The sequence below is a fragment of the Antechinus flavipes genome, chromosome 5 (genome assembly GCF_016432865.1).
Source record: "Antechinus flavipes isolate AdamAnt ecotype Samford, QLD, Australia chromosome 5, AdamAnt_v2, whole genome shotgun sequence".
NCBI lineage: Eukaryota > Metazoa > Chordata > Mammalia > Dasyuromorphia > Dasyuridae > Antechinus > Antechinus flavipes.
In genome coordinates, this window is record NC_067402.1 from 122,660,317 (window position 1) to 122,680,368 (window position 20,052).

Consider the following 20,052-nt stretch of genomic DNA (forward strand, 5'->3'; position numbering starts at 1 on the left):
CAGAACAAATAGGAATCCTTTCCCCAGCTCTCAACTTTATACTTCTCTTGATGCAGCCTAACATCACAATATCTTCTTTGGCAGTTGTAATGTACCAGTGATTAATTTTGAACTTGTCAGTGCATTAAAATTAAGGATTAGGCCACCAGAACAACTCCCATGCTCTGAAACCTACTTCCACTCAAAGATGTTTTTCTCAGACTTTGCCACTTGTAATAATGAATACTAATTTGCTGGGCAAATTAGATGTCAAGGTGGGCAAATTCGGTATCAGTGTGGACATACAAATACAATATAGAAGGAAACAAAGTGTACGTGTGTAGTATGCCTGGGTTCTGAATACACCAAACTATGTTCCTCTATTTCACTTTTGGTTCCTGCCGACTATCACTTGACATGCCTTTTCATTGTTTGGATAGCATTTCATGGATTTGCAATTTTTTCATTTTTCCTCCATAGGAGAAATATATTGATTTTGTGATCCCTTCCCCAACTCCAAAATGTAAAATCATTTTTAATCTTTAACGTTTTTTCCAAAAGGTCAGGGTGATATAATAAATAATGCAGTAAAGAAACAACTACTAGGAACAAATGTACCTGCAGGGCAATTTGCAGTAGTGGGGAGTATGTAAGGCACTGAAGTATGATAACTACTCCAGATAGAATTCAAGGAAGTTTGAGAGATTGAGAAACTAAGGGATTTGGAGAGGATAAGGGTTGGGTAGAGAAGACTATGATTCAGGGACTGAATTTATCAGGGGACATGGAGAATAACCTGAAAGATGACAGCATCCAGGATCTGGGATAATGTGAACCTTTAAGAGAGGAAAAATGCCTCGTTAGTGACTTGGCAAAAGGAGGCTCTGAAGGTGATGAGAAGAAGCAAGAAGTCTACCAACTCTTTCTGCTGGCTTTGTATGTTAGAGGGTAAGAAAGTAGGAACAGCTGGACTTATAGAAAGTTCTAAGAGACGTGTCATTAGGAAAAAGATGTCAGCAAGTGCCAGAAGGTCCATAATTTAAGAGAATATCCCTGTCATAGTGGGTTAATTTTAGTAGATGTTTTTACATATATCCCAATGAATTAGCTAAAGTGGACTTAGCCACCAACCTCACCACATCAAATTCTGCTTTTTGTTGCAACCAACGCTGTAATAGATACCAAGATTCTACTGGTGACAAGGAAAAAAAGATTTTATAGTTTAGGAGCAACTTAGGAAACAGAGGCCATCATGAGACCATCCATGGATCAATCTACCCTGTGTATTCTTAAGTGAATCAATGGTTTATCTGTTTTTTTAGTTTATATTGTGAGGCCCTGATTTAAGGAACATTAGAAACTTTTATGAATTTTATGAGTTTTATTTTTCCTTGCCTGATAAAAGTAAAATATCCTGCAAATCTGTACTTCCTTGGTGATAATCAAAAATAGATATTCTCTTTGGTAAAGATCTTTGGATTAGGAGACTAAGTCCCTATAACCAATATATAGTATAAATATAACTTCTCCCAGTTCCCAGTAGTTTTATACAAGATCCATCAGTTGATGCTGCATAATTCAGCCATTTCATGGGGCCAAGAGAAGTTAAATTTCTTTTGTCACTATTACTAGATTTTTATACTAAACAGAGAAATATGTCACCTCCAACAATATTTCAAAGGCTGAAGCTGTAGCTATTTCTCCATTATTAGGATTTTGAGAATATTTTTTAGCATTTAGTTAACTCTCACATAAAAATATAGTTGTGTGATTTACCTGATTTGGACCCACTAATTCCAGTCAACCAGATCTCAAGAATTTCTGAAAAAGAATCACTTAGAAAGCACTATAAAAAAGCACTGTGCATGTAATGTTGAGATTCCAGGCCCTCTTTGTCAGGAAAAAAAAGCAAGGAAGTGTAGCACTGCTACAATAGATAAGCCCTGGACTTGGGTGTCCTGTGGACTCTGTCCTAAGCCCTCTTTCCTCCTTTTTATTATTTCATTTAGTCATCTCATTAGGATCCCATGACTTCAATTATCGGTTCTATGCTGCTGATTCTTGAATCTGCCTAATTCAGCTCTAACTTCTCTGCTGACCTTCAGCCTTTCGTGTCCACATGCCCCATAGATATCAAAGATTAAATATTTCTGTGGATGTTAAACTTAACAATTCCCAAACTGACTTTTTCCTTATACCGTCTCTTCTTCTCAATTTCCCTATTACTACTGAATGTACAACTTACCCAATCTCTTGCCTTTCCAGTCCCCTTACACCTTACACTACTCTCACTACAAACCCATATTCTTCTATCTGCTGATATTTGTTTCCTTGTTATTTCTTCAGTAAGACATTGAATTTCCTGATTAGCATTTTCACTGGCTATTACACTGCTTAAAATGCTTTACTTTTTCACACTTCTTCCTGGCAAAGATTCTCTGGCTTCCTTCAAGCCCCAGCTAAAATTCCACCTTCTAGAGGAAGATTTTTCCAATCCCCTTTTATTCTAATGAGTTGTTTCTATTGGTTTTTCTCCAATTGTAGATACTCTTGTTTGTATAGAGTTGTATGTTTGTTGTCTCTTCCATTATACTGTGAATTTCAGAAGAAGAGGAATTGTCTTTTGCCTTTCTTTGTATCCTAGCACTTATCCCAGCACAGCAAGCATTTTAGAAATATTTATTGACATTTAAGTGATTGGATATCATTATCTTCTCTCAGAACTCTGATTTTTTTGTCACTGACAGCTAAGCCACTAGGTGAGGCAATGACAATTGGGTAGGAGATAAAGGTCTATAGACATAAAATTTGGTCTAGATATTACTTTATTTTGTCCCTTCCCCTGAAATGCTAGATCTTATGCCAAATCTCTCTTTTAAAAATATTGAATGGAATTACTTTTAGAATCCACATGTCAATTGGCTAATATTAGGAAAAAAGTCATGGGTTAAGAAAAAAAAAGAAAGAAAAGGAAAGACTAAAAATTTACAGAAATTAATCAAGAATAATAGCTGAAAGTACTAGGTCAAGATTTGCCAGAAAAACATATTAGTTACCTTAAACATGTTTGTTTTGAATGTCATCATTTGAAAGGTATTAAAATAATCAAGAGCCTGGTGTAAAGTTAGGAAAATGGAGACCAATTTAGTGATATGGAAATGAAATTAATGTTTAGAACATTTTAAGGAAGACATCACTATTATTACCAATTGTAAAATACTTGAATGAAGAATATATAAGGTTTGAATAACCTGAATATTAATATAAGTGATTATCAAAGATTGAATACATAATGACACTTCAATGCTTATGTCATTTTTACGTAACATTGTCATTGGTATATCTACCAACAATGCAGATTCAACTTCCTCTCTGCTTTCTCATCCAGAGAAACTCCTTTTTTTCTTCTATAATCTGTCATAAGGGTTTTTCTCAATACCTTGGAACTATCTAAATAAATTAATATTGCATAGATCCCAATGAGGAATACAGGATGGCATTCAGTTAACCCTTACTCCATAGTCAAAATACTTCTTCTCTATCAGGCTTGGCAACAAGTCAGGTTCATTAAAAGTCAAGTAAATATTGATTTAATTTGGTGAATCTTGGTGAATTTTTTATTTTATTTATTTTATTTTATTTATTTGTTAGTATTTTATTTTATTTTATAATAACTTTATATTGACAGAATCCATGCCAGGGTAATTTTTTTACAACATTATCCCTTGCACTCGTTTCTGTTCCGATTTTTCCCCTCCCTCCCTCCACCCCCAGATGGCAAGCAGTCCTATATATGTTAGATATGTTGCAGTATATCCTAGATGCAATATATGTTTGCAGAACCGAACAGTTCTCTTGTTGCACAGGGAGAATTGGATTCAGAAGGTAAAAATAACCCGGGAAGAAAAACAAAAATGCAAATAGTTCACATTCGTTTCCCAGTGTTCTTTCTTTGGGTGTAGCTGCTTCTGTCCATCATTTATCAATTGAAACTCAGGTCTCTTTGTCAAAGAAATCCACTTCCATCAGAATACATCCTCATACAATATCGTTGTCGAAGTGTAAAGTGATCTCCTGGTTTTGCTCATTTCACTTAGCATCAGTTCGTGTAAGTCTCTCCAAGCCTCTCTGTATTCATCCTGCTGGTCATTTCATTTTTTTTAATTTTTATTTAATAATTACTTTATATTGACAGAATCCATGCCAGGGTAATTTTTTTTTTACAACATTATCCTTTGCACTCGTTTCTGTTCCAATTTTTTTCCCCTCCCTCCCTCCAACCCCTCCCCTAGATGGCAAGCAGTCCTTTATATGTTGGATATGTTGCAGTATATCCTAGATACAATATATATTTGCAGAACCGAACAGTTCTCTTGTTGCATAGGGAGAATTGGATTCAGAAGGTATAAATAACCCGGGAAGAAAAACTAAAATGCAGATAGTTCACATTCGTTTCCCAGTGTTCTTTCTTTGGGTGTAGCTGCTTTTGTCCGTCATTTATCAATTGAAACTCAGTTAGGTCTCTTTGTCAAAGAAATCCACTTCCATCAAAATATGTCCTCATACAATATCGTTGTCGAAGTGTATAATGATCTCCTGGTTCTGCTCATTTCACTTAGCATCAGTTCATGTAAGTCTCGCCAGTCCTCTCTGTATTCATCCTGCTGGTCATTTCTTACAGAACAATAATATTCCATAACATTCATATGCCACAATTTACCCAGCCATTCTCCAATTGATGGGCATCCATTCAATTTCCAGTTTCTAGCCACTACAAACAGGGCTGCCACAAACAGTTTAGCACATACAGGTCCCTTTCCCTTTTTTAGTATCTCTTTGGGATATAAGCCCAATAGAAACACTGCTGGATCAAAGGGTATGCACAATTTGATAACTTTTTGGGCATAATTCCAGATTGCTCTCCAGAATGGTTGGATTCGTTCACAACTCCACCAACAATGCATCAGTGTCCCCATTTTCCCGCATCCCCTCCAACATTCATCATTATTTTTTCCTGTCATCTTAGCCAATCTGACAGGTGTGTAGTGGTATCTCAGAGTTGTCTTAATTTGCATTTCTCTGATCAATAGTGATTTGGAATACTCTTTCCTATGAGTGTAATAGTTTCAATTTCATCATCTGAAAATTGTCTGTTCATATCCTTTGACCATTTATCAATTGGAGAATGGCTTGATTTCTTATAAATTTGAGTCAGTTCTCTATATATTTTGGAAATAAGGCCTTTATCAGAACCTTTAACTGTAAAGATGTTTTCCCAGTTTGTTGCTTCCCTTCTAATCTTGTTTGCATTACTTTTGTTTGTATGAAGGCTTTTTAATTTGATATAATCAAAATTTTCTATTTTGTGATCAGTAATGGTCTCTAGTTCATCTTTGGTCACAAATTTCTTTCTCCTCCACAAGTCTGAGAGATAAACTATCCTGTGTTTCTCTAATTTATTTATAATCTCATTCTTTATGCCTAGGTCATGGACCCATTTTGATCTTATCTTGGTATATAGTGTTAAGTGTGGGTCCTTGCCTAATTTCTGCCATACTAATTTCCAGTTATCCCAGCAGTTTTTATCAAATAATGAATTCTTATCCCAAAAGTTAGGATCTTTGGGTTTGTCAAACATTAGATTGCTATAGTTGACTATTCTGTCTTGTGAACCTATCCTTTTCCACTGATCAACTAATCTATTTCTTAGCCAGTACCAAATGGTTTTGGTGACTGCTGCTTTATAATATAATTTTAGATCAGGTACAGCTAGGCCACCTTCATTTGATTTTTTTTCAATAATTCCCTTAAGATTCTCGACCTTTTATTGTTCCATATGAATTTTGTTGTTATTTTTTCTAGATCATCAAAATACTTTCTTGGAAGTCTGATTGGTATAGCACTAAATAAATAGATTAGTTTAGGGAGTATTGTCATCTTTATTATATTCGCTATCCAAGAGCACTTAATAGAATTTAATAGCCTTACCTTGGTATATTCTGCATGGAAAAATGAAGTTATCTCAATCAATTAAAAAAAATTTATTAAGGGCCTACTGTGTGCCAGGCACTATGCTAATAAACATAAGGATATAAATAAAGGCAAAAGATAGTCCCTGCTTTCAAAGAGTTCATAATCTAATGGAGGAGACAATATGCTTTGTGTGTGTGTGTGTGTGTGTGTGTGTGATCTATGTACAAATAAACTATCTATAGAATAAATTAAAGATAATCAACATGGGAAAGACAGGAGACTTAAAGGGGGATTGGAAAAGGCTTTCTGTAGAAGGTGGGATTCTAGCTGGACCTTGAAGGAATCCTTATTGTTATCTTTTAGCAAATTCTTGTATTGCGCAATATAAGATGAAATAGCCTGTACTCTTCCAAAACAATGGTTTTAATTCCTTGATATAACTAAATTTCCCAATTCCTTTATTTGTCTCAGTAAAGAGAATCTTTGGAAACTGTTCTTCCATTTAGCTAACACTTATATGGTGCTTTCCATTTGAAAAGTGCTTTATACAAATTATTTCATTTGATTTTCATAATGAAAAGCTACTTGTGTGTCTTTGATCAAGGCTCTTAAACTGTCTGGGATTCAGTTTCTGTATCTGTAAAATGAGTGGATTGAATTAAATGACCTTGAAAGTTTCTCTTGATTTCGAGCTAGGATTCAAAAATACAGTACTGTGAAGGAGATGCAATTATTACTCCCATTTTACAGGTGAAGAAATTGCTTTTAAGAGAAATTTAGTGATTTGCTCTAGTAAATGGCTAAGACAATATTGGAACTCAGGTCTCTCTGATTGTAAATATGATCCCCTATTCACTAGACCATGCTTCTTCTTTTTAGCTACAACTTTCTTTTGTGTTCTTTCATTTATAGTGAGAATATCATGGTCAATCTTGATTCAATTCTTCCAGTATTATGCCTATTCCTTGATCACTCAACAAGGTGCTATATTTAGAGTACCAAGAACTAAATTCTTTACCAACAGTCTAAAATAGTGATTCTGAGGACTTCTCTTTCTTCCCTCTCTGCCACTTCCAACCCAGAAGCAGAAGGGAGTTGCGTAGGATCAAGGATTCCAGTATTTCATCATGGCCTAGAAATGGCCCTGGATTTCCTAACATACTGCAAGAACTAGCAAATTCTTTAATGATAGGGAGACTTCTAATATGGCCCCAGAACACAAAGAATATCTGATTTCCAAGGACCTACTGAGTTAACTGTGTCTGAAGAACCTTAGAATCAGTAGACCAGCCAATTGGTGATAAAGTGTTTGCCCATGGAAACCTATGAAACAAAGAAAAAAGCAAAATACCTAACACTTGATGAATTGGATTTTGTTTAATGTATTGAAGAGGCCATTATATATGATTTTGGAGTTTGAGTATTGTAAGTCTCTTGAATCAAGAAAAAGTGACATGAATTACAACATTTTATCATTTCAAAGAAAGAGTGTGCCATCTCTATTCATTTTTATATAAGACACTCTGAAACGTAAAAGGAGCTTTTAACACCCTAATGGGTTTTTAGCCTAGACAGAAGTTTTCAGGTAACCACAATAATGATCTCTTCTTACTTCAAACAACATAAAGGGTTAGGATTTTCTTTTTGTCATCAACTCCTCAAACTCTCAACCTCTCTTATTTACAATTTGTATTGGTCTTTCATCCTTTTCTCAGAGATGGAGATCAAAAGGATTTATTTTATTTAGAGTGTTTTACTGTACTGGATTTTGAGGCAGAGGACTGGAGTTTGACTCCTATCTCTGATGCTTAATTCCTTGAACAAGTCCCTTAATCTTTTTGTGACTCAGTTTCCCAGTCTACAAAATGAGGGAGTAGTTTTTGCAATGGACCTTTACATCTTTAATCCTCCTTGTTTATAGATAGGATAAATCATAGACTCTTGAGAACAAAAGAACCTCTTTAGTGTGAATTTTGAGTAAAAGATTCAATTCAATAGATAGTATTAGATCATGATTTTACTAGAAGCCAAAGACTGAAGCAAACAAGGTTAATTAGTCTACAAACATTCAATAAGTCTTTACAATATTCCAGGCACTGTGCTAAGTGCTGGAGATGCAAAAGAAGGCAAGAACATAGCCCCTTCTTCCAAGAAATTCACATTCTAACTGGCTAGAGTTAGCCAGTTTCATTTCAGCTGAGTTTTCAAGTACGTCAAGAAAGCTAGGAGTAAGGAGGTTTTTCAAGCATGGGGGGTACCTTATATGAAACTATAAAGTCAGGAGCTGGAGTGTTGTGTGAAGAACAAGAAGTAGTCTGGTGTAATTGGATTGTAGAGTGAATAAAGGAAAATAAAATATAAAATACCTGGAAGTCAAAGAAAGAGTCAGGTTGGCAGGCTTTTAATGCCAGAAAGATGATTTTTATATTTTATATATTTGAAAGTAAAAGGGAACTACTGGAATTTATTGAGTAAGAAAAATATTGTCAGATTTAGAAAATGGATTGAAATGAAAAAAGGCTTAAGATAGGGCAATTACAAGACTATTTGAGTCACATATGCTAATAGTAACGAAGATGTTTTCTACTGACAAGTTATTTGTAAACACCTTAGAAGAACTCAAGAGTGCTGCTTCTCCATCATTTTCCCCAGTGCTGTTGAATCACTGAAAGGCACTTAACCTGCAGTTCATTTACTTCTTAGGACCATAGGAATTGAAGCTAGAAGGGATCTTAGAGATCATTTCATTAAATTCCCTCATTTTGCAGATGAAAACTTTGTCACAGCCAGGTGAATAAATTTATAAGGTGATGGATGGGAAGCAAAATGCTAGTACTTGAGGCTTCAAAATATGCAGCTTTTTCCCCCTTTATGTCAGCAATTTACATTTTAAGTGAGTGTACATTCTCAATCAACCAGCATTTATTAAATACTTACTATGGACTAAGCTTTATGGTAGGTGCTGGGCTGACAAATACAAATGTCAATCAGTTCCTGCCCTTAAACAACAAATAATCTACCAGAAAATCCTGAGATATTCTACTTATTCCCTGAGTTGGGGGTTTGCTGATTTACCCCCTATTTTTGATGACTTCTTTGTTTCACAGGTAAGGTCATGTTGACTTCAGTTGGATTGTGCTAGCCATATCTGAATCCTCCAGTTGCTGTTATTTCCAAATAATCATCGTTTCTATAGAGTTACTTTAAATGAGTCTTAATAGTGTTTTTATGAGATTTGTTCTACTGTAATAATGGTGGTTGTTACTCACAATACTATACTTATAACCTGTGGTCCCTGAAAACTTCTTGTTACCCATGCTTCTCACTTGACTTAATAAATCTTATGGAAGTAGATTATCTTTTTAGAACAATCAAAAGTCATTGATTCTTGTTCTCAATACCCTTCCTAACACCAAGTTCTGTAATTTTTTCCTTCAGTAATGCTTTTCATTTCTCTCGCTTCCTTTTTGTTTTTACTGATTCAACCCTAATTTAGATTCTTCTGCTCTTACTACTTGAACTTTGTAGCCTTCAAATAGCTATTTCCTGTCTCATTTCTTTCCCACTACATATTTGCTCTTTAGTCTTATTAAAACCATCGTCAGGTCACACTCATCAAAAACCTTTAGCATGGCTACAAAACAAAACCCTTACTAATTACCCAATTTAGTGTCTTTTAAATTATAGGCTTTCCCACTCTAGCTTTATCTTTCACAATTCCCCAAGTAATCTGCCTACTCCCATCAGCATGGCTGATATTAACAGTGCCCCCCCCCAACTCCCACCTTGTTTTGAATGCCCATTTCCCATATATGTATAATCTTGGGCAAGTCATTTAACTTCCCTTGGTCTCAGTTTACTTCCTATATGTAAAATGAAATGACTGAAGTAGATCAACTCTGAAATCTGTTCCAATTGGTTTTTCAAACTTCCATTCTTACTTCCTCTATTATTTTCATGATCTTTCTAATCCATAGCGTTTAGTTTGTCCTCAGAATCTCTATAAAATTTCTTTGTTCTGTTTTTACTAAAATCCTATTCTGAAATTCTTAAAAGTTTGGTCAATGGAATGTAAGATCTGCCAGAATGTAAGGTAGAAAAGCTTTAATCTAAATGTCCACTGTATAAGACAAGCTCCGCTAAATAAAAATCCTTTATCTGCAATTATAAAATGGGTGAGAAAGGAGTATAAAATGGCCCAAAGAAGTGTGCTGTCTCTTTATTCAGCAAGAATGATAGACAAGGCAAAGAGGACTAAGAAATTCCTAGACTATCGATAATATCTAATTTAATTATTGATGTCTTCAGTAGGTGATTAATGTACAACCATTGAGTTAATATATACTATTGTAGTAACTGGAAATGATCCATAATAACATTCCTGCTATATCTAAACCAGAAGACATGAAGAAGATAAATCTTTAGGTGCAAGGAGAATTCAAAATACATCTAAATGTAAGGAGAGTACCCAGGTTCTTTTTGAAGAGGCAAAGAGAAGAGTGATAGATTTTCTCCTTGTCTCTGGGTATACAAGGTCATTTTTTCATGGAATATTTGATCCTCTTGCCTTGCAGTGTTCACAGAGAACATAAATAAATAGACCACTATCATGATAAGGATAGCTTTTATATGAGTGCATAAAGTAGAAAAATACTACAAAGAACCTCATAGAAATCATCCAAATGATGTTAACATCTATCTTGTCACTCAATAACATGAATAGGAAGGTATTAGGAAAGGATGATAAAATTATGTTGGAAAACTTGAGTTGAGATTAAGATATTAAATATATAAAATGCTTCTTGATTATTTAGAAGCCTCTTTTCTATTAGGAAAACTTTATTTTAAAAAGTTAATAGGTTCTATACATATCAAGCACAAAACATCACAAAAAAATCCATTTAATAGATAATCATTTACTCAAAAGATAGTAGTTATTTCAGGAACAATTGTTTGTGTATAGGCATGTCCCCAAATTGTTAGAATATACGTCAAAGAAAATTCCAAATTGAGAAAAAGGGGAAAGGAACATTTTAAATGGCATTTCCATAGTGACCTATCCCCTTTATTAGTCACTGAGGGAAAAATCCCTGGACCCAACTCAATAAAAAACATAATAAGTCCATATTGTAAATAATACATTTTCAAAGACATTTATTCTCTATCCTCAAGATGGTCCAGAGAAGAAACTTTGTTTGCCCCCCACCTAACTTTCCCCTCCAGAAAAGTAACTACCAGCTCATACACCTGCATGCAGTTATATAGTCATCTATATACGATCGTTATTTGAAATATCTGTGCAAGTTTGAAAAACAAGCTTTGTACATGATTTCTATATCAAACCACACCTTTAGAATCAGACAATTCACTAAAAGATGTAGAAAATATAGATCCTACCGTGTTTATGGTTCAGTGATTTTAAAATGGTATTTGACTCAGCAGGAAAAGCAAAATGTAGTCATGAAAGGTGTCTGCATCAAGTAAGGTTATAAAACTATGATATATATGACTGTGGAGATAACTTCATTCAATAATCTGCTAAATATTGATTTCAACTGAGAAATAAAAGAAGTATACATGTTCACCAAAAATATTTACCAGTATCATAGAAAGTACTTTGAATTAAAAAATGGAGGCTTTTCTAGGGCTTTTGAGAATATGCAAATACTTTTTCATACCAGTCAATGTAATATTTGTATTATTCTCAAGAATATTAATCTCTGGAGTGAAAACCACTGCATTATGAAAGAAAATTGACAAATGATCTAAAGTAGATGAAAAGTAATATTGTCCAGACTAGCTGGGCAAGTGGCATGTTGAATCAGTTCATCAGTACATGTCTTTTCAATAGATACTACATATAAATGATTAGTAAGGACCAGAAATGAGTAAGATTAGATCAGATTGAACAGTATTTAGGAAATCATCTTTGAAAGATCCCAGAATGCTCATTTCTATGAAATCCTTCTTAGTAGTCATGCTATATGGCTTAAAATTTTAGTATGTGTGTATATATGTATATATGAAAGACAGAGAAAGAGAGAGAACATGAGAGAGAGAGACCTTCAATTAGTTTAAAATTATAGTAATTGGAAGGACATTGCAAAAATGAATGCTGGACATGGCAGTTATGTATAATTTGCTGGATATAATTTTGACATAAATAGGATATTACCTATAACTTGCTTATAGTAGTTATTGTAGAACAGTAGTTAGCATATTACTGCGTGGGTTGTTGAGTCAAATCTAGGCCATGTTTTATTTTGTTTTTGTATACAATCCACAAGTTAAGAATGTTTTTATATTTTAAAATAACATTTAATTCTATTCAAAAATGTAAAAACCATTCTTAGTTACAGGCTGTATGGGAAAAAAAAAAAAAACAGGTGATAGACTAGATTTGATCCTTAAGTAGTAATTAACTGACCTCTGACATAAAATATATTTTCAAGGACTTGTTCATGGAAGTGGTTCAATCAGTGCTAAAATTGCGTGCCACTTGTTTGGCACTCACTTTACTTAGATGTGCATATGATATTTATCTAACTAGATTATTTTAATTAGATCTGTCCAACAGTATTAAAGTCTTTAATAAAGAATGAACTTCCTGTCACTATAAAGTAGAAAAGTATTTACAGGGATGTTGTAAGAGAGATTTTTCCATTGGGGGAGAAGTTTTGTGTCCTTCAGTTGTCCATTGCATATTTAAAATTATATGAATCTGAGAATTTTCCAGAGAATTTGGGTTTCCATATTCCCTTATCCCTGACACAGACTAGACAACAAAAATTTATATCTTACTGAAGGATGTTGCTGCACTATAAAATCAAGGATGGACCTGGAGAAAGTGAAAAAGGTATACTTTGTATGAGATTTATCTTCCTTCAAAGCCTATTCAAATAGCCCTTCTCTCATTTCACAGACCCATTTCTCCATCTATTGCTAAATAAGGAGGGAAAGAGGAAAAAGATGAAATTGAATGAGAAAAAAAAAGTGTTTAGGTTTACCAGACATTCCTGAATAAAGAGAATTTTTTTTTCCTTCTAACACAGTACCAAAATGGTTTTAGTTACTGAGCCCTTCATTTTGTCCAAAAAAGAAGAAATATGTGAGAGAAATAAATAAATAGCGAAGACTCTTCTACCAAGTAAATTCCTTAGGGTGGTGAAAAAATGAAGTAGAATGGTCTTCAGGAGAAAAAATAAAGATCCCCCAGGATCTCCAGAGAAGGGATCTTTATTTTCTAAAAGCTTTAATTCCCTTCATACAGCTTCCTTGATGTAGTAGCCTATCCATCCAATGAACTATTTATTTTGAATGTCCTTTACTGCCTACTTGAAGTTTGCTTCTGCAAATCAACTTGTGAAGTATTTTTGATATTGGCAGCGTCTCATTGCTGCCAAATTAGCTGTGTCTTTTCAATGAGCTATTGCTTTTATTGGTACTGAGTTTTGGATCGCTATTTTATAATCCTATTATGGCCTGTCTTTTTAGAGTACCTGTTTTGCTACAATAATGAAAAAAACCTTCAGCTTCAAAGACCTGTGTGTTATTTAGAAGGGAAAGCTGGAAAGGAAATCAGTAAATTGCATGCTGTCAGAGTGGTTTTAGGGACTTTGTACTTTCAATTTTTTTTCAATTTTGTGATCATCTAAACTATAGACATTTCAAGTTTGGAATTTCAATGGCAGCAACAACCACCACTGCAAAACCAGGTTTTGCAAAGAGCAGGGATGATTCATCTGTGAGGATGGCATTGTAGTGATGACACAAGAAAAGGGGGAGAAAGAGAAAAAATCCATGGTAGCTTTTCTCTTTGTATTCCTGACCTTGAAGAAAAATATAACTTGTTTGTTACAGAAGTTGAGCATCTAATGTACTGATGCACCCGTTAACTCCTCTGTATTAAACAGAAAAGCACTCGCAGTTGCCTGTGATTGCTTTGAGGGTGAAATATTTCTGTAATCTGGTGAACTGGGTTTTACTGTTGTCACTATTGTGTATTCATTTGTATTGTAGAGTATTTACTGTCTTGAATCACTTATTCCTTCACAAAAAACCCAACCCCAACAACCATCCATCTGTACTCAATTTTAGCACTGTTAGAATATGTGTCTTGGTTGAGATTTTCCAAGGTAATATCATTTAATTCTGTTTTTTTGCTACAGAGATCATGAACCAAGCTGCTCCTGCTAGAAAGCTAGAGGAGGTCCTTCATCTAGCAGAGCTCTGCATAGAGGTATTACAGCAGAATGAAGAGCATCATTCAGAGGTGAGAAAAAATGGTTTTTAATGTAGAATAATGCTCCAGGCACTTCTCTTCCTTTTAATGGGAGCAATACTAAAGAGCACGTTAGCCACATCAGGCCATTCACCTTCAGGGAAGGGAGTTTATGTAAAATGAACAGAAATCAAATCATACTTGTATTCCCTTAATGGATCCTTAGTTCATAAATAGAAATTGAAGGACCTAAAAAGAGAGAAACAAGTGATAGTACCAGGAGGTGATGAAATGTCACAGAAAACATGTAGTTTTCAAACAATTCAGTTCAAGCAAACAGATACAGGTATTGATTACCTGCCATGTACAGGGGAACAAGCAGTTTGTTTTCAGGGGCAGAATAAAGAATAGAACAAGGAGTCACAGATTTATAGCTAGGGGTCATCCAGGACAACCTCCTTGTTTCACAAATGAAGAAACTGAGGCTCAAGTTAATAGACTTGCCCCAAGTCACCCAACTAATAGGTGTTTGAGGTGGGATTCACACATTCGAGCCTTCTTGACTCCATGACCAGCATTATAGCTACTATGTCCCACTCTTGCAGCTTCAGATCAAGCAGAAAAAGCAACACTCATACACACATATCTTTAAATAAAAGACATAATGTACAAACTCACTAAGCTATAAGTTATAATAGTACAGAGAAAGAGGAGAGCATTTCTAGCTTGGGAGATAGTCGTAGTAGCTAGCATCTCTATGATGCTTTGAGGGTTGTTTGTGTGGTATCTAATCAGAAGTTCACTGGAAACCTCCAAGCAGGGGAAAAACTTCAGATTTCTACCTCTTTTACTCAAGCTTCTTCATTAAATTCAATTAACATAGATAAAGCACTTTTATAATCTTAAAGCCTATACAGATGCTAACTGTGATATAATAGTTTTGACTGTGTTTTAATTGATAAAAGCTCTGATTTTCAGATTCTAATTTCAAATTAGGATTATCTGAATATGCTAAAAGCAATATTGATTTTTCTGTATAAACCCTAAAAATGACTCCACATAAGATCAAAGATTTATTCACAATAATGAAAAAGGCTTTTTTTTTCTGGAGAAAAGAAAAGGAAGCTCTCTTTACATAAGGCATAATAAAATTGAATATTATAGAATCAATTTGGTTATTGAAGAACCACAAGAAGTGAGCAGGGATACACAAGAATAGATATATGTAATTTATGGCATATTTACATTTAATGAAACCTTGCTCTCAAAAGATGTAAGAAACTCCAGGAAGTGCATTTTAAACAACTTCTTGAATAAAGATATCCATGAAACCATACCATGGTTAAACGAAGATTTATTGTATCTGGTTATAAATATGATCATTCAAAACATCTGCTTTTCGCTCACACTGTGGAATCTAGTTTTTACCTTGCATCTGTCATGTGTGAACTTGTTATGGATATTTTATTTTAAACTGAAGAAACAGCTGCTTCAATAATTTGAGATGAATTCCCAGGAGGCTCTATTCTACACTAGTATCACTGCTGTGTTACACTGCAAATGATTATTTGATAAAATAGATGTGTTTTCTCTTTGTCTTTTGTTGCAAAGCATTATCATCAGAGTATTAGGATTTTTCAAATTTAAAAAAAAACACTAATTCTGATTGGATACCACATTACAGTGTACTTTTCTATAAAAGAGATAGATTCTTTATAATCCAAATAGTTCTGTAGATTTTACAAGTATGGCATTTTCTTTACTAGCACCAGTAAGGAAAATGGTAATTATGCAAGGTTCAAACTCATTACTCTATTATGATCCTCATTTCCTACCATTTAAAGGTAATTATTAAATGTTACATACTCATTGCAATTACAATTAAAATTTGCAGGAAAACTAATATACATATTAAAATGTAACAGGTACCAACAAAACAAAAAGCTGATATTATTGCCTGGACTCTAAAAAAATTAAGTTTTTTTTTTAATACAAACCATTTTGACATAAGACAATCTATACAGCAACTAAAGATCAAAAACACAGGCTTCTTAATAAAACTATGACAATGAACTCGTTATATTTTTTAATATTGTAATGTTTTCCCATTCTGCAATGCTTTCAAATCCTTGGATTTCCTCAGGGAAGAGAGGTATGTGTCCCATTTCACACAAAGTAACATTGTTTTACCAATTTTTCTAGTATGGATCTCTTTATTTGATGACATTATAATGTAAAAACCCAATTCTGATTATTTCTAATTTTTGAAAACATTTTTTCCTCCTCCTTGAAACTCAAGAGTATGAGTCAATCTCTAATTAGTCTAGGTGTTGTAGTGCTGTAGGGATGTGTGTTACCAGTGATTAATTACATATCACCAATTTTCCTCTTACCCATCTCAGTGAATCAATGTGTTGGGGATTATTTTCATTCACTGACAAATCTTTCACAGAACATTTATGGGAATTGAATTTTCTAGTTTGCTATGTCATTTCCAAAGTGACTCAGGGTGCTAGCTCTCTGGTCTAATATTTATTTTGCTGTATGTTCAAACTAGCGTTTCCTGACTCCTTGAAAGAGTATCCAGATCAACTCCCTTGGTAGAGGTTAATCTATCTGCCTCCAAGAGACCTTCAAGTGGCTCATGTGTCAGGTCCTTCTATTTCCATTCTACTTCTGTTCACAGTGGCAGTTTACTTTTCAGGGCTAAAAGGTTGTTCTTATCCTTTGGCAAATTTTCAGATAAGCAGGATTCATCTCCTTCACGTTTTTGACAGTAACTTTCCCCATTAGACTTTTCTCCCTCATTTTAAAGGCCTCTTGACCTCCTCTTTCAGCCCTGCCTTTGAATTCTTCCTTCTTATGAAAATTATATAATCTTTTCTGATTATTGTCAAGACTAAGTATCCATTCACAATAGCAGACTTCTTAGAAATCTACTGACAAAAATTTTGGGTTGAATCAATAAGTCTGTTCATCTACAAAGTGTCACAATTGACACAGTTCCAGAGGAACTAGATACTTTGATAATATACTTTTTCAGCCCTCTTCTCTGCCCATATAGAACTTAGGGTTGTAGAAATCATCTCATAGATGAGGAAAACAAGCGCTGGTAAAGTGGCTTGGCCAAGGACCCACCATTAATTAGCAGCAGTGTCAGGACTAAAATCCAGGAGCCTTTTGATGAACCCAGTGCACTCTCCATTATACCAATCAATTCAAATAAACAAGCAATTATTAAACACCTTCTATGTGCAGCACCTTGTGCTAGGGATTTTGTTGTTCAATAGTTTTAGTCTTTTCTGACTCTTTGTGGTCCCAGTTGGGATTTTCTTGGCAAATATACTAAAATGGTTTGCATTTCCTTCTCCAGCTGATTGCTGCAGCTGAAGAACTGAGGCAAACAGAATTAAATAGTCTGTCTAGGGTTACTGGACAGCTAATAAATGTCTAAAATCAGATTTGAATTCAAGAAGATGAGTCATTATGCTAGCAGTTTACATTTTGTTGATGGAAAGAGACTGGAGAAAAGTAGAATGTCAGGGATGATGGCAGATGTTTGGGAAGAAGTAGCAGGGAAAGAAAATGTCACCTTAGCAGAAAGCAGCTCTAAATCAACATAGGGTTACAGGAGTGCCAGTTGGTTGGGACTGTACCCTCCAGGAGTCTATGATGGCATTGGTTTGATGTCATTCCCTGGTACTGCATGGTTGGGACCAATAGTCTGAATCAATAAATACCTAGATATAGCATGTTCAAAGGATAGATTAAATTCACACAAAACACTTCATCCCAAAATGGTAGAGAATAAAGGAATATATATATATCCCACACAATCTTGGTCAGTTGAATGTTTAAAATGGCATCTAAGACCTTAATCAGGGTTAGTGCTAGAGCCTTATATTTTTAGAAGAGAAGAATGAAATATCATGTTTTTCCTTCGTAACCCTATCATTATGGAACTAGGGAGAGGTTTGCCTTCACACAACCAACAGATTGAAAGCTTTTTTGCATGGTTTAATATTTTATAGATCATTATGGATAAAAAAAAACTTTATCATTTAGTGTCCAAACTTGTGATCATGAACTCTTCTGTAGATTGGCCTTCCAAGATAATGCACTTGGTTAGCTGGACTATGGCTAGGAAGGCTTTTACAATTTGGCAGAGTTCATCAAAATTTACATCTCACTGGTATAGCTTTTGAGCTCCTATCTGCCAAAACTTCGTAGTAAGAATTATTTTTATAGGTTCTTCCTAATACTTCAGTGAATTTTGGATAAAAAAACTCAGAATCTAGCCAGTCATAAGCTTTCAGAAACTCATCTTCCTTCTAGACTACTACCTTAAAAAGTACCCAACAAATTGCTATTACTTAAGTGTCCTGGAATATCTTGTTATTTTCTTAATTTTTTTTATTTTAATGGTAGTGATTATAACTAATGTATAACTCTGGGAAAAAATCTTTGAGGTAATATAATATACTTAATCAACCAGTAAGCATTTATTAAGCAAATGCTATGTCCCCAAGCACTTTGTTCTACTTCTCCTCACTCAATATGAGGATTCTGAGCCCTTTCTTATTACCATCAGTATATCTCCTAAAAGAGGGTAAAAATATGAGGCAAAAATCTTGGGTGCTACTTCATTCAAGTTTCCTGTTTGTATCCCATATCCATTATAAGTGGCAGTATATACTAAGAATTTTTAAAGTTAGCTAAATTGAAAATTTTCGCTCCATACACAAATTAATCTCAATTCCTTTTAATCACCAATTCTTTGAGGCCTATGGTGATTGTGAATTAACTAGTCAGTTCATTTTCTTAAAAGTAGAGAATGTTTTACAAAAATAAGCCTTAGGTTCCTGGTATGTTCCTGAAAATAAATGTGGAACTTTCTAACTTTAAAATAGCTTGATCTAAAAATAATAGCAATAAATAAAAATTAATTGCAACAATAATTTAAATATCTGATATTTCCAAATTAAGGTATGTTCTTTTTCATTGTGTCAAACTATTATGAAACTGATATTTTCTTAAAAGTGTGAATGAGGGAAATTGTTCTACTTTTTCATCTGTTGAAAATATAACAAAGGCAATTAATTAATTATATTTGGGAAAACAATTTTTAAGAACCAGTGAAGACAACACCATAATAAAAATATTAATTTTTATGTTTCAGAGATGTTTGTTTTCATACTGTAATAGACCATTTTTTCAGATTTTCTTTTTTCTTTTATAATTCATATGGAATTTTGGTTTTTTTCTTGAAAAATTTTCTTTTTATTTAAGAACTTTCAAAGTGTCATTAAGTGTAGGCAATGACATATTTTTATGTTTCTAATAAATTTTCTTTCTTTATCTTTTGCTAGGCATTTGCTTGGTGGCCAGATCTATTGGCTGAACATGCAGAGAAATTTTGGTCACTATTTACTGTGGACATGGATTCAGCACTAGAGGCTCAGCCACAAGATTCTTGGGATAGTTTTCCACTTTTCCAACTTCTAAATAACTTCCTAAGAAATGACAGTAAGAGCTTGGATCCATTAATGTGGGTGTGGATTAGGGTGCGGGGTGTTGGTGGTTGTGATTAAGGGCCAGGGAGATATTTTTATTCACACACACACACACACACACACACACACACACACATACACATACATACATACATACATGTGTTTAAAGAGATATAATATGATTCTCCCAGGACTAATATGTTATATACCTTTCCATCCTCACCATGCAACCAGAAGTTCTTAGATCAGAGTTAACCCTCCTTAGCATTTTAAACTGATTACTATGATATTGCCTGAGATTTCATTAATCGCCCTTTTCTTCCTCTCATCCATCTATATGGTATTCCTTGTCAATTTTTAATGGCA

General features: G+C 34.2%; 1 protein-coding gene across 5 annotated transcripts in view; it reads left to right on the plus strand.

Moving 5' to 3' along the window:
• Window positions 1-20,052, plus strand: part of CADPS2 (calcium dependent secretion activator 2) — a 678,782-nt gene that overhangs the window by 557,797 nt on the left and 100,933 nt on the right. For all 5 annotated transcript variants that reach the window (XM_052001541.1, XM_052001542.1, XM_052001543.1 and 2 more), the window contains 2 exons: window positions 14,121-14,224; window positions 19,543-19,699. In XM_052001541.1, the coding sequence (XP_051857501.1) occupies window positions 14,121-14,224; window positions 19,543-19,699 (261 nt within the window). The remainder of the gene's footprint in view (window positions 1-14,120; window positions 14,225-19,542; window positions 19,700-20,052) is intronic.